The sequence below is a fragment of the Rhinolophus sinicus genome, linkage group LG03, assembly GCF_036562045.2.
Source record: "Rhinolophus sinicus isolate RSC01 linkage group LG03, ASM3656204v1, whole genome shotgun sequence".
Classification (NCBI taxonomy): Eukaryota; Metazoa; Chordata; class Mammalia; order Chiroptera; family Rhinolophidae; genus Rhinolophus; species Rhinolophus sinicus.
In genome coordinates this window covers 121,873,866-121,888,368 of record NC_133753.1, presented here as the reverse complement: position 1 = coordinate 121,888,368, position 14,503 = coordinate 121,873,866, and the positions used below count along the sequence as shown (strand labels likewise).

At 39.1% G+C, this 14,503-nt stretch overlaps 1 protein-coding gene across 8 annotated transcripts in view; it reads right to left on the bottom strand.

The window, feature by feature from the left end:
• TRIM36 (tripartite motif containing 36) overlaps nucleotides 1-14,503 on the bottom strand; it is a 43,464-nt gene that overhangs the window by 20,500 nt on the left and 8,461 nt on the right. Inside the window, exons 1-5 of one of the 8 annotated variants that reach the window (XM_074328594.1) lie at nucleotides 12,890-13,180; nucleotides 11,006-11,240; nucleotides 5,500-5,529; nucleotides 2,049-2,069; nucleotides 946-1,271 (exon numbers count right to left, since the gene is read on the bottom strand). In XM_074328594.1, coding sequence (XP_074184695.1) covers nucleotides 946-1,271; nucleotides 2,049-2,069; nucleotides 5,500-5,529; nucleotides 11,006-11,240; nucleotides 12,890-12,916 — 639 coding nt within the window. In that variant the 5' untranslated portion in view covers nucleotides 12,917-13,180. Of the gene's footprint in view, nucleotides 1-945; nucleotides 1,290-2,048; nucleotides 2,070-5,499; nucleotides 5,530-11,005; nucleotides 11,241-12,889; nucleotides 13,181-14,503 lie in introns of those variants that run through there. The other 7 variants (XM_019727807.2, XM_019727808.2, XM_019727811.2 and 4 more) reach the window with 7 other exon arrangements.

The window sequence follows — 14,503 nt, the reverse complement described above, 5'->3', positions numbered from 1 at the left end:
TCATAAATTTTTAGAAATCTATGAGCATTGAAATCTATGACATAGGAACATAATAGAGGATTAAAAACTATTTAATAAATTTTATACCACACTAACATAGTTTGAAAAAAGAGTCAAGACATGGAAGCACAGATTTTGTTTTAATCTAAAATTACTACACTATTTAATATGATGTAAAATACTGAGCTCATAATTTCAAGATAACTTTTGGGAACTTTTTTCCATTTTTCTATTATATAATTAAAGATTTTATGCTCAACAATGTAAACAGATTTTTATACACAGTTACTAAGTTGTAAGGAATAAAAACTTTAATTAAAAGAATCAATTAGTTTTTAAAATCTATATAAATCAGAAAGCAGCATAAGTGAAGATACCAAAAAGTATTCTGCTTTTCAGTCACATAGGGCAAACAACAATACATAAATTTTTTACCTTATTATAGAAATTACCCCAAATATTTAAGGAATGCAAATTCCACTTCAGATATTATATAGTATTTTATCATGAGCTTTATGACATTAGGGCGTAATTTTATTTATTCACAGTACAATTTTAGCTAACTAAAAATGTCAGAAAAATGTTTCTCATTCAAAGATTTTAGGCATTATGGGTTTATCATATTAAAGCACAAAAGCTTTTTAACTTTAACCATTTCAATCTAAGAGAGTACATCTGAGATAACCTTTCTTCTATTACTCAGTTCTCATCATGCACATTCATGCACTATGTTGAATTACACTGCACTGTAACAGAGTAAACCATGACACTGCCTTCTAAGCTGTGGGGATGTTTAGCAACACACTAAATAACTGCAACTAGTGGGCCTTAACTTCTCCTACCAGCTTTTACAGTTATTTCCTTTCTTACTATCAAGTTCTAGACCTGTAATAAATCCTTTTATAATATTAAGTGTACTGATCTAAGAATGAAAACTTCACTTACCTTGGGTCTAAAATTAGTGGTTGGGCCCACATACTCATGCTGAGCTTTTACAGTACCCCAGGGGTGATAAATTTTGAAGCATTCATTGCAGTAGCTTGCACTACAGTCCATGCAACTTTTTGTGGATTCTTGAGGTGGTGGTTTACAAAGGTCACACATAATGGCTGTGGCGGCCCTGGCTGCCTGCCGGTATCTTTCAACAATAGTTTCCAAAGTGAAATTTCGGAATAGACCATTGATTCCTCTTTCTCCAAGATCCACATCGTGCTCACAGCCAGGGCAAGGAAATATAGTTGTTCTCGGGGTTAATGAATTGCGCTTCCAGCCTGCATAGTTAGTAAGGCCTTGTTTAGTTACAACAGAAGGAAAATGAATAGAATGAAGAAAAAAGGAGTGATGTTTGGAAAGATACACATCTACAAATATATTTCAAAAATACAGTACTCAAAGTGGCTCCCTTTTAATCAATTTGAATTCTGAAAATTCTTTTTTAAAAACTGTTTTTCCTTGGTATATAAAAGACAGGCCCAAGTTACTAAATCAAAGAGGAAAAGAAAATATTCTATAGTAAATCCCATAGAAAATCCCTATTTAATCAAACAGCTATACGGTCAAGACATATAATACAATACTACACAGGGTCAGGATCTTTTGAAATGATATAATTGACATCTATAGTTATTTTTCTATATCATATCCAAAGGAATTTGGCTTCCATTTAAATGAACACAGCCTTGATTGACCGACAAAAAAATGAAGTTCATGCATAGAGCAGGAGTCCTTAACCCAGGCTCCATGGATGGGCTCCAAAAAGATCCCAATAGTTCTGCAAACTATTTGAAATTATATGCCAAATGTTGCATCTATATACCTATGCATATTTTCTGGTTAAATAATCCATAGCTTTTATCAGCTTCTCAAAGGAATGCATGACCACAGATTGTTAAGAATCATCACAACAGAGGGTTTCCCACTGTAGTATTGTTTTATCGGGGAAAATTCAGTAGGCAAAATCTTTAGTTCACTGAGTACAATCTATAAAAGAGTGAAAAGCTCATTTCATAGACCTAGAATAGAATCTAGTGATTTTAAGAGGGACCAACCATTTAGTATCTTCTTATGACCTGAAAAAAAGAATCATTAAGATTACTTAATTCAGTAAGCCAAAAGTTACCCAAAAGTATTAAAATAATTTCACAATATATACACAATATAATGAATGACCTTAAACATCACACTTTTGTTCAGTATTTTCCTTATTTCAACAAATCAAGAAACCAAGGCATGACCGTCCTTACCCACAGGTTCACAGGGTTCCGGGGTTGTCCATCTAACACAGGTGCTTGCATACCATGTTCCCTCCTCTCAGTTATGTGAATAAATCTATTCTTAAGAGTATGTAGCCTTGGTTGCCCACAAAATAACTATCTAAAAACAAACACAAACTTCTTAACCTACAGCGTTCTTTCATACTGCCATGTATCCAGTACCAAAAATGGTTAAACTTAGTACACCATATTTAGAAAAGGTCTTTAAACACCTATGTTAATATTGCCTTGGCACATTGCTATCATCACTAAAAAGAGTGTCTGATTGTCTTAAAAGATGTCTAGCATGATATCAGTACAGGTATAATTTGGCAATCAGCCCACAATATTATTTATTTGAAGTGACTTTATAACATACTAAATGGCATTGGGTCCTGAAAGCTACTTATACAATAAATATGCAGAATATTGTTAATATCTTCATTTAAAAATATTTTAACCTTTAGATTTTTAATCATACACAAAAACGCATACAAAAAAGCTGCTGCATAAAAATTTGAAAATCCTACATAAAATATATTAATAATTGTAAAAAAAAAACCATGCAGTACAGTCCAAGATGATTCACAACACAGCAGGCATACAATGAAATAAGCAGCAAAGCTATTTTTAAAACACATGCCAATGAAAATTTCATTTAGTGAAAAAACAAGCCAAATAATTCAGGAAGTGATACAGAGCAGTGGTCAAGTTTAAACGAATGGAAATTCACATTTAATTGCATGCTTACACACATGAACTAGGTGATAGAAATTAAAATGGATAACTAATTTCAACAGTGTCTTTTTAAAAATGGGCTATTATTAGTTTTACGAATTGAAGGTTGTGATCATTTAAGTAATGGGATAAAACAAAATTAAATTATGACAACAAAATCATGCTTTAACATGTACACTGGTGACACCCAGGTTTTAGCCTCCATGTTCAGAAATTTAAAAAGAACAAGTTTCATCCCTTTTCTGTAAGCCACTTTTAACTTATTTTTATAATAAAAGTAACGTGTAAAGCATCACACTAAACTTCTTAAATCAGACAAAATATTAAATCAATATATCTAGGCTATTTTTCTAAACAGATTTAAAAAACTCAAATTTTTTACAAATGCTAAAGAATTTGTATATTTTATTTCATCTGTCTTATACTTCTACCGTTGTTTTCATAAAAACAAACAGTAGGATATACAGAGGGTGCCAAAAAAATGTATACACATTTTAAGAAAGGAAAAAACTGTACTAAAATTGTAATACAATGAATGATGCTAGCATTCATTTGATTAACGCCATCTGTTGAGCAAAAGTTGTACTACACATTGCTACATAATTCAATTTCGAAAAATAATACATAGAGAACATCTCTTAAAATGAGTACCTTTTTTTTGGAACCCCTGGTATGTTTATGGCAATAAGGACACGTCTAAGGATATTCTGGGAAGAAAATCTAATGGAAAAAATCAAGACAGTGGTACTAAGAATAAAATGTAATAGTTAACTTTTAACTCTCTATAGCTGTGCTATCTAATGTGGTTATTTAAATTAAATTAAATTAAATTAAATTAAATTAAATTAAATTAAATTAAATTAAATTAAATTCAACATTCAGTTCCTTGGTTGCACTAGCCACATTTCAAATTCTCAAGAGCCACATGTGGCTAGTGACTACCATACTGTCCAGTGTAAGATCAAACATTTCCATTATTATAGAAAGTTCCATTGGATAATAATGCTCAACAGCATGATACAATGAAAAAGAAAAACAATGATGGCTAGGAAAGGTAAGGAAGCAATGTAGGCCAAGAAATAAATACAATTTTATATGTCAAACTGCATTTGTGGGGCCAATAATTTATACAAATTATTTGAATACTGCCACTTTGCAGAATCAATTCTTTTCCCCATACACCTTTACTGCAAACACAGATTGAACAAGTATAAATCATGACTCAATTTTAAAATGAAGACCCCCAAAAAAATATTCAAGCAAATCCTCCCAAAAGTCAGCTTTCAGTCACGTCTTACCATTTAAACATCAAAGAGAAAATAAAGTATTTCAAAACAAAGAGAGTCAATTCACAACTAGCAAGTTCAAAACCTCTAACTGCATCCTCTCCCACATTGTGACTACAAACACTTCCCCACTGTCCCCACCTGGCCGTCAGTGGGCTCCTTCTCCACACAGTGGGTATTCATGCTGGGCTTCCTGATGTTTGGAAAAGGACAAATGTCTTGTAGTGCCACTTTAATGATTCTTTTCACACATTCTGACCATCTATCTGACGCCTACTTGTTATACTTAACCTTTGAGTAGTAGATTTTCGACATGCAAACCTTTTTCTCAATTATCTGAATGAAAAATGGTTAATAAGCAATTAATTTTTTAAGCAATTTGCTCCTATCTTTCCTAATTACTAAATTTCAATATTTAAAATTCTCAGGGACTCACTAAAGCCTATAAGAGAAAGGATTACATGTGGCTTCTAGAAGTGGCTATAAGATTTTAAAATCAAGGCATGCAGAGGAAGGTAAGAAAGACAGAAAAGGGATAACATTACAGATTTTGATTTTCTCCAATAATACATAAGGTATCACCAGCATTTCACAAAAAGTAGCCAATTTTACTTTAAAGGTCAACTGGAGTAAAATTAAAAACATTTTTTTTTTTTTAAATAAAATAGGTTGTCCCATCTGTCATACAAAATCAAATAGTTCAGAAAGCCTAAAAAAGTAGGGTACATTATTTACCCACAAATGGGTAAGACCTCATTAACAAAGAAAAGACACCATATGCATAAAGCCAGCAAAGATTAGCTACAAAATTTATCAATACCTTTAAGGAAATTTTTAAATACAGAAGAAAGTACTGGCTTATTTATCTCCCCAAAGTACCAATTCAACTGTTAAGCTATGCTCCACTAAGTAAATGTACAGGATTTTGAAGGTAACTGGTATTTTAAAAGCTAACAACAGGGGTATATCATTTTCTTCAAAAATATCTTGTCATGTGTATTGACAAAATGCAAGCACTAATAATCAGTGCTCCCTTTAAAAACATCAGAACTTGCTGGAAATTTAGTCCTGTTGACCTTTAATTCATTTCAGCCGAATTTGTTTATTTTCTATAAAGTTTTGAAGACTTGACCACTGATGTTTAAAAACTTTACACAAGGTTATTTAATTTATATCTAACACTATACTGCCTGCGGCCACACGAGCAATAAAGCATTTTCTACCTCTCCACCCCAAAGATCTCCGTTGTGGTGCTGTGAACAATGAACAGAAAGCTGGATTTAGAATTTTATTTCAAAGAGAAGATTCACAACTCGTTAACAAAAGATAAAGCAGTTAACTGTGTTCTGCACATAATACAATTATTGAATTCACAGTAAAAAATGTGTTTTTCCTGGTACCTAGTATTTATGAAGCCATCACTGTAAAACATTTACGAAGCTTATCTTAGAGTTCGGAGTTCGGAATTACTCATTGTTGGCGCAGCACTTAAGTGACCTACGTTTTATCTTACAGATTTGCGGTTTTTTTAAACAATCACATTTCCGGTAACTGCTGAAAATACAAAGGCAAATCAAGAACCCTGTTTGATATTTTAACGATGTAAATAACACTGTAAATTAACATTACAAAAGAAAATATAAAATAGGGGGAAAGGTTGCATATATGTGACCAAAAATGTACAGTAATATAGCTTTTATTTTTGCATAATTTAATATGCTATTGTTATACACACAAACCTTACTCTTTTCAAGGCATACTCTTATTTTAATAATCTGTCCAATGCAATGCTATTCAAAAGGAATATGTAAGCCAAAAATGTAAGCCACATGTCATTTTAAATTTTCTAACCAGATAAAAAGGAAATAAGTGAAATCAAATTTTAATAATACATGTTACTTAATCCAATATATCTAAAATGCTAACATTATAGATATTTTATATATTTTTTTCATTCTAAGTGTTCTAAATCCAGCATGTACTTTTACACTTACAGTACATCTTAATTCAGACTAGCTCATGTCAATGCTCAACAGCCACAAGTAGCTAGTAGCTAATGTACTGGACAGTCCAGGTCTGACAATCCCTTTATTAAACCAACGGCAAGACTAATCTTTAGAATTCTATTCCTCCTACACCAATTACTCAGAACAGGGCTTCTGGTTCCCTTCTCAAGCATGTCTAAATGGCAAAAATTAAGAAACTGCCAGAAAAAAAAAGGATCATTACTTACCCATGAATTTATGTTTGAATCTATCCAAAGAAAAATCACAGGCAAATGCCCCATAAATGGAGTGTAAGTGACATTATATTTGTAACACAATGACTTCTACTAGTTTAAAACTAGTTAGCATGAGGGGTTAAATCCTAAAATGTGCATTCATTTGCCAAAAACCTCCAAGATCAATTACTATTTGAATGCTCTATCTGTAGTTGTTAACTTGCTCTATATGTTAAGGATTGTGTTCTAATTATTGCATCTCTGATGAAGCTCTCTGTACAATGTTAGACTATATGCTTCTTTGAAAAAGGAGGGATAACTCTAGCTTTGTTATTACTCTTCAGCATTTTAACCAGATCCCATAACTAGCAGGTAACTTAAATATTTGGCAAATGAATGAATGCAACTGATACGCAATAAGACACAGCACGTCAGGGCTGGAGAAAATATGGCAGTTGACGTAACTGGCTCGACCTACCACTAAAGGCAGAAATCCCCTCTACAATATTTGCAAATGGTGGTCCCCTATCCATTGTTTAAAACAAAGACTCCGAACGAATGGCCCAACAGCTGGATGCATGAGAGTTAAAGAGGTGTTTTGGCTGCCCTGCCCTATGTTGAGTTGGCATGGTGGTTTTTCTTTGTTTTTGTTTTTGTTTTTCCAGGTTCTATGGAGTTTTTTTTTTTTTTTTAATTTTATTAGTTTCAGGTGCACAAGACAAAGCAAAACTTAGACGTTTATCATTTATATCCCTCACACTGTGTGAACCCCCTGCCACCTATCCACTATCCTCTGACATCGCACAGAGCCAATACATTTCCACTGTCTCTATTCCTAATGCTGTACTCCGCTTCCTGTAACAATATACATACAAATATATAAATATACATACATATATATTTATATAAAATTATAGTTGGCATTCAGTATTGTTCAGCTTCAGATGTACTGTACAGAGATCAGGCATCTACATCATTCCTGAGGTGGTCTCCCAAATGGGACACATGTCCATCAGATACCCTACAACATCTTTACATTATTGATTACGTTCCCCAAATTAATTGGTGTTTTTAAATAATTGGAAGTAAATGCCAACATTTAAAAAACAGAATTTGCATCAAAATCACTATCATGTTTGTGTGGGAGGAGTGACAATCCAGCACTCCCAAACCCATATGATAATTTACTAGTGCCAAGTGGCTACTGCCCCGTTAAGACAAGGCATCCATTCTCGTCTCCACAGTCCTGAATCATGCCCCGTCTCCACCGGGGAAAGCCTCGAGTCAAGCTGGCTGCTGACACTTGGGCTTCTGGTTTTCTTATAGTTAAGTTAATGGGAAAACGAAATATTAATTCTCTCTCTACCTATCTCAAAGAAGTAAAATAAAAGAGTCCTGTACTGCGGGGAGGGCTGCTTAATTTGGCCCCGGCCGCATATAAATTTGAACTCTAATTTACATACTTCTAGTGACAGGGATCTGACAAAATTACGCAGCACACTTCATTTTTGGGCAGCCTTAGGTGTTAGTTTTCTCTCATGGTAAGTTGAAATCTGCCTTCCTAGTTCATCTATTCATTGATCTGGAATTATTGCCGTGAAGATACCCAGTGTATTATTCTCTTCCACAAGACAGCCATCATATTCTGCAGTTGTCCCTACTCCAAGTTAAATGTTCTTTTTTTTACCATTTTTTATTAGTTTCAGTTGCACAAAACAATGCAATAGCCAGACATGTATCATTTATATGCCTCACACAGTGACAACCCCCCCATCCACTACCCCTCTCACATCGCACAGCCACTACATTTCCACTGTCTCCATTCCTAATGCTATCAAGTTAAATATTCTTATTGTCTATAATTGTTCTTCCCAGAAAAGTTTCTAACTTCCTCCCTCAGAACATAATCCAGCTTAACAGGGTTCTTTAGAGAGGAGAACATCTCAGTAATTCTATTTCTGATCTAGACAGAGTAATGTGTGGTGAAATAGATCTCTCGTCCTAGGAAAAAATGTCATTATCATTGAGTATAAGCTATTATGGCATACTTTGCACAAATCTGGTAGCAGAGGCTCATCATTAACATCCACTCAACAAATATTTATGAGACATCTACCGAGTACTGTGCAAGGCATAAATTCCTGAAAACAGAAACTATTCACAATATTTCATCAGGTTAACTGTAATTCATCCCTACTTCATATTAGTCACATATAAAAACTAATCAAATCTTAAGATTAGAAGCCTACATAAAATACAGCATTTCACAAAATACATACGTGAGCTCAATCTAATTAGAAATAAAAATACTAATATATAACTAAAAATTCCTTTTAATAACATTCTGTACTAAATATTAATATACAAAAAGTGAGTTTTCCTTGGTCAATCAAGCAGGGGTCCTTAATTAGCCAATGGGGAGGATCTACCAATAGAATATCAGGCTGTATCTGTAGGATGATTTCAACCTGTTACTGCCTTTCCTCCCTCCTCAGTGTGCCAGTTTCCTAGCAGGGAGGGAAACAAAAATGATGACTTCACAATGAACATAACCCTCTCCAACTTCAATTCCCTGCACTCCCAGTTACCTAATGCTTTTTTTTTTGTATAGTCACGCACTGCATAACGACATTTTGGTCAAGGACAGACTGCATATCCAACAGTGGTCCTGTAAGATTACAGTGGATCTGAAAAATCCCTATCACCTAGTGACATCGCAGTCATCCTAACGTCACAGCACAACACATTACTCATGTGTTTGTGGTGATGCTGGTGTAAACAAACCTACTGCAGCTGCCAGCTGTATAAAAGTATAGCACATACAATTATATACAGTATATAATACTTGGTAATGATAATAAACAACTGTTACTGGTTTATGTATTTACTATATTATCAGTAATTTTAGAGTGCACTCTTCCTACTTATAAAAAAAAGTCTGCTGTAAAACACTGTCATATTATACCAGCAGCAGTCTCGTACATCTCATGCGTCCTTTGTCTCTTGATTTCATCATTTTCTCGTGCTTGATTTAATCTCATGCTGTTTTGTACAGTAACATGCTGTACAGGTTTGTAGCCTGGGAGCAACAGGCTGTGCAATACAGCCTAGGTGTGTGGTAGGCCAGACCATTTAGGTTTGTGTTAAGTGCCCTCTATGATATTCACACAAACGTGAAACTGCCTAATGATGCATTTCAGAACGTATGTGTGTCATTAAAAGGCACATAACTGTATACATATTACTTTTATGTGTGCAAAATACCTTCCAAGTAATTAGTGATTACCATTTAAAGAAAAATACATGTTTTTCAAATAGTGTAACACTACTCTTACAACAAATCTACTCTTAATCTGCTCTCCTATGGAGCACAAAGACATAAACATTGCCCAAGGAGACTCTGTATCACAGCATGGACCAAAAAATACGATTCTCTAAAATGTAAATAAGGAGAAAGATTCTTTTCTGGTTAGAAAAGGTTTTTTTTACAAGATTAAAAAGTCACCATAAGAGGAAGGAATGGACAGAGTGGAGGAAAGAAGTAAACTTAAAACTTCAAAGCCCAAGTTGGGCAGAGTTGAAGCCCTGAAACCTGGTACTAATGGGCACTCATGTACTCTGCCTCCATACACAGGAGGGCCAAGTGCAATGGTGTGGTGTTTCTACCCAACCTCTGCCTCCCCTTGGTCCTCACTGCTGATTTGGGCCCTTAATTCCCCAGTGGCCCTATTCCTAGTGATTTCAAATTAATGTTCATCTACATTAATCCTGCCATGGATGTCCAGAAGAAAGACTGTAACACTATTCCCAACAAGAAACAATTTAAGCTTTGGTTATATTATAAGGTACAATATGTGTGCTATACGTTTAATTAGATCTACTTCTATCATTACTACAGAATTGCACTATTTAGTTGTTCAAAACCTTTCTTTTAAAAAAATGGGTTAAAAATGTCTTAAGAAAATAAAATCCTCAGGTGGAATAAAATGATACCAAATAATTCCTCTACGAAGTCCTTTAGGCCTATCGTGTTTCCCCGAAAATAAGACATAGCCAGACAATCAGCTCTAATGTGTCTTTTGAAGCAAAAATTAATATAAGACCTGGTCTTATTTTACTATAAGTCTAGGCATGATACGATGTGATATGATACGATATGATGTAATATGAATATTATATAATACAACACATTACTATATATAGGTGTTGCCCTAGTAAGTACTTCGGTCATCCATTATTTCATCCCTCATATAAAGGACATCACAGGGTAGTAGATCCCCTAAAATACAGACACAGTTAGCAAGGGTATTAAGACAAAGTTGGTGCTTAATATCCAACTTTAAGTGCATATCAAAAGACAGTAAGTATTCATTTTGACATTTTAAAAGGGGGTCCTTTATAACTACAGTTTTAGTTTATCACTGAAAAGCTTAAACCTCAAAATGACAAAAATAATTTTCCTTCCAGTTATCACTGAAAATCCCCGACCCCAAGGTTCTACCACATACCTGGTCTGTTAATCTTGTCAATTTTATCCATGCTAGGAGAGGGGAACCGAAGTCGAGGACTGCTCTGATTGGAGTTGTCTGATCCCACATCATTGACAGAATCATCATGTGTCAGTAAGAGTTCTTTTACACATTTATGACAGATACTATGTTGACAAGGGAGAATCAACGGGTGGGTGAACAGCTCCTTGCATGCTGGGCAAATAAGCTCTCTTTCGATATTCTTAATGGTAACCTTAAATTGAGAAAAAGAAATCAGATTCAAACGCTCTTAGTGAGTGAATATATTAACATGCTCATACCTTTTGTATAAGTACATGTGTTTACCTTTCCAAAAAGAATTAAGAAAACAGGTGTGGTTTTTTTTTTAACCTGAAGCTCCTTTTTGGCTATGAAACTCTATACCATCAACCCCCCTCAACATCCAATAGCTTAGAACTTAAGGGACATGAGATGGTAAAAACTGAAGTATGAGAAAAATTAGCAGAAAATATTAGGGGACCATAATATTTCATCAAGTATGAAGTTAGTAAATCATTATTATATCATTGATTGAGGACTTCAGTGAAGTCCTGAAAGCAGATTACTTCAATAAAAAATTAAGAATGTAGCACAAGAATAAGACACATTCCTATTTAACACATGAACTTTGTGACTGGTAAATAAGAGCTGGTGAAAACTGGGTTCACCAGGATGTTCATGGAACCCTACTTGACATCTATTTACAAGCCAAATTATCAGCAATTTTCTATATTAAACATGACCATTTTTCACATGCTGCAACTGTAATGTAGGTAAAATTGCTTGGCGTTCTCAATGCTGCAATATCAAAGCAGTTACCTCAAAAGCGCTTTATGAATATTGAAAGAGTGTACAAGATTAGAAGGCACCACTGTAAGTGCTCTCAATACTTCAAGCTTGCATTATTTTCAACGAGAAACATGCAGACTCATAACAACTAAAGAGCTTTGATAACCTCATACCAGTTTTCCCGTCCTTTCCCTATGTTTTCCCCCCATGTAACACAAACTTCAGACGCTATGAATCTAACTATATTCAGCATCCCCGCAATTGTAATGATAGTCCAATTTTAAAGTACTCATAACCTTGTACAATCATTTCAACCACTAGAAATACACAGAAAATTAAAACTGAATTGAGTCATTACGTTTTTTAATTGATGGATATAAAGTAATCCTTACCCAAAAGAAAAATTCGTGTTCATGCTGCATTCATTGAGGGGGAAATGATCTGATTAAGAGAAATGTGATGTGGGGGTTCCCACAATTAAGCTGTTTCAAAATAAATGAGGTTCGACGGGAAACTAACAAGTTTGCATACTCGATCCCTTCCAACAAAACCACTTGTAGTCCGACAGCTGCCAAAGCCAGGCCGCCTCCGGCGAGCAGGCACAGCCGGGGAGGCGCCTTGCGCGCGGCGACTGCGGGCCGAGTCTGGCGGAGCCCGCGGGGGTCCGAGCGGGACTCGAGCGCTCCCAGACAAAGGACGGCGGGACACGCGCCCAGAGACACGACGGGCACCTGACTCCCTAAAGGGAATTAATTCTCCAGCCCTGAACTCCATTCAAGTGCCCCGCCCGGACTCCCCGAGGTGCTCAGGTGGGCGATAACCGCATCCGAGTGGTGCCCTCTTCCGGGCCCAGGTGACCCCTTCTCCGACCCACCGAGTGGCAGGGATGAGGCGCACGGGGTTGCGGAACCCGGCCCCGGGCGGCGAAGAGGAAGCGGGGCCACCACACAGCAGCCCTGGCGCCTCCGCAGCAGTGGCTCCCTCCCCGCTCACCGCGGAGGGAAGAGAGACCCAGGGGCCCCGGCGCGCCGCCATCGTGAGTGAGGAAGCCGCCTGCCCCTGTCCCCGACTCACCAGCGAGTCGGAACCATCCCCCTCCATGCTAGCCTTCTGCCAGGTGTCATCCACAGCAGGGTCCAAACAGGCAGACGGGCGCCGGGCAGGGTCTGGTGGGCGGGTCCCTGAGGCGGCCGGAGAGCCTCGACTCGGAGCCGGAGGGCGAGCTGGTCAGCCAGACCCGGCCAGCGGACCGACGCGGCGAGTAGGCCGGGGCGGGCGAGAGCACAGGCGCCGAGAGCCGAGCTTCGCTCCCTGCGATGGCCCCGGAATCCCGCCCCGCTGCCGGCTGCGGCGGCGGCTCTTGGGGACTGCGGCTGGGCGGGCGGACGCGGGCGCAGTGGAGGGGCGGGGCCGGGGCGGGGGCGGGCGGGGCGGCGCCGTCGCCCGGGCAACAGCGCCCACCGCACAAAGGAGGAGGGGCTGCGGGAAGGTGGGAGGCTCAGCGACCCAGCAGCAGGACGGGGGTGTGGCGCGCGGTGGGGTCCCAGCTCCCTCCGCCACCGCCTCTGCCCGGCCCCTCTCGCCCCTCACTCCCACCGGGTTGCAGCCGTGGTCGGAAGTGCGGGGGAGGCGGAGGCTGAGGGCTGCGCCCGGGAGGGACAGGGGTGGAGCTGTCCTGCAGAGCTGCGACCCACTGCAGCCCTGGCTTCGGGCCCGGGCGGCTCCTTACGCTTTCATTTTGCTTTCGCTAATCTTTGATAAAGCGCGGTGCCAAGCATCACAGACAAGTCCCGTTTCCTAAGGACGCTAGACCCGGCGGCGGCACTGCGGGCGGGCTCGGACCGCCTTCCCTGTGCCGTCGCACGGAGCACCGCAGAGCCACGCTGAGGAGGCGACCAGGACGAGACCCCGCCTACCCCACTCCTGCCAGGGCCGGGGTCTCCCCTAGTGGCTCCCTGTCCCCAGCCGGCTCTCCTCTTCCTGCCCGACTTGTACGGTGAACTTCACAGTCCCTGACAAGTCGCTAACCACTCATCGTCCGCTTTCTGCTTCTGCTTTTATACACCCGGGCGCGGCGCTGTCACGCACGACACGACATGTTCTTGCCAAGTGGCGCGGCGACAGGCCGCAGAGTTGGGGTCGCTGTCCCGGCTGCTGGACAGGATTTGAATTCAACAGATGGCGGCAAGGGAGCGCCTGCCCCACTTGGGGTGTGCGCCCTGCTCCGCCCCCGCAGCTGCTCTGCGGTTCCCCGCCCCTGCGCCCCCTCTCCCCACACACACGCTCCTGCGGACAGAGGGCGCGGGGAAGCGGGGACATCTGGTCAGGAGCTGCTCCGGCACCCACGCACCCGCGTGGTAGGCGCCCGCCGAGTGTTAGTTAAAGCGGGCTTCGGACAGCTCCGGGAGTAGCAGCGTGAAATTCACCTGCCAAGGCTCAAGCGCGTTTCTTCTATCTTGTTTTCAAAGCAAACGGAAAACAAATTAACCTGGAATTGTTGGAAGTCGTAATTTTACGAGTAGGTCACGCCACCGCCTTCCCGGCTAAATAATTCCATCCTTACATACAGACTGAGGAAAAGGGCGCTCTAAACAGCTAGGGGAAGAGACTACAGAGCTGTAGCGCGCGGTATCCCGTTTAGGTTTTGAAATGCTTCCTACTTTTACTTCCTACTTGGAAGATGTCTCT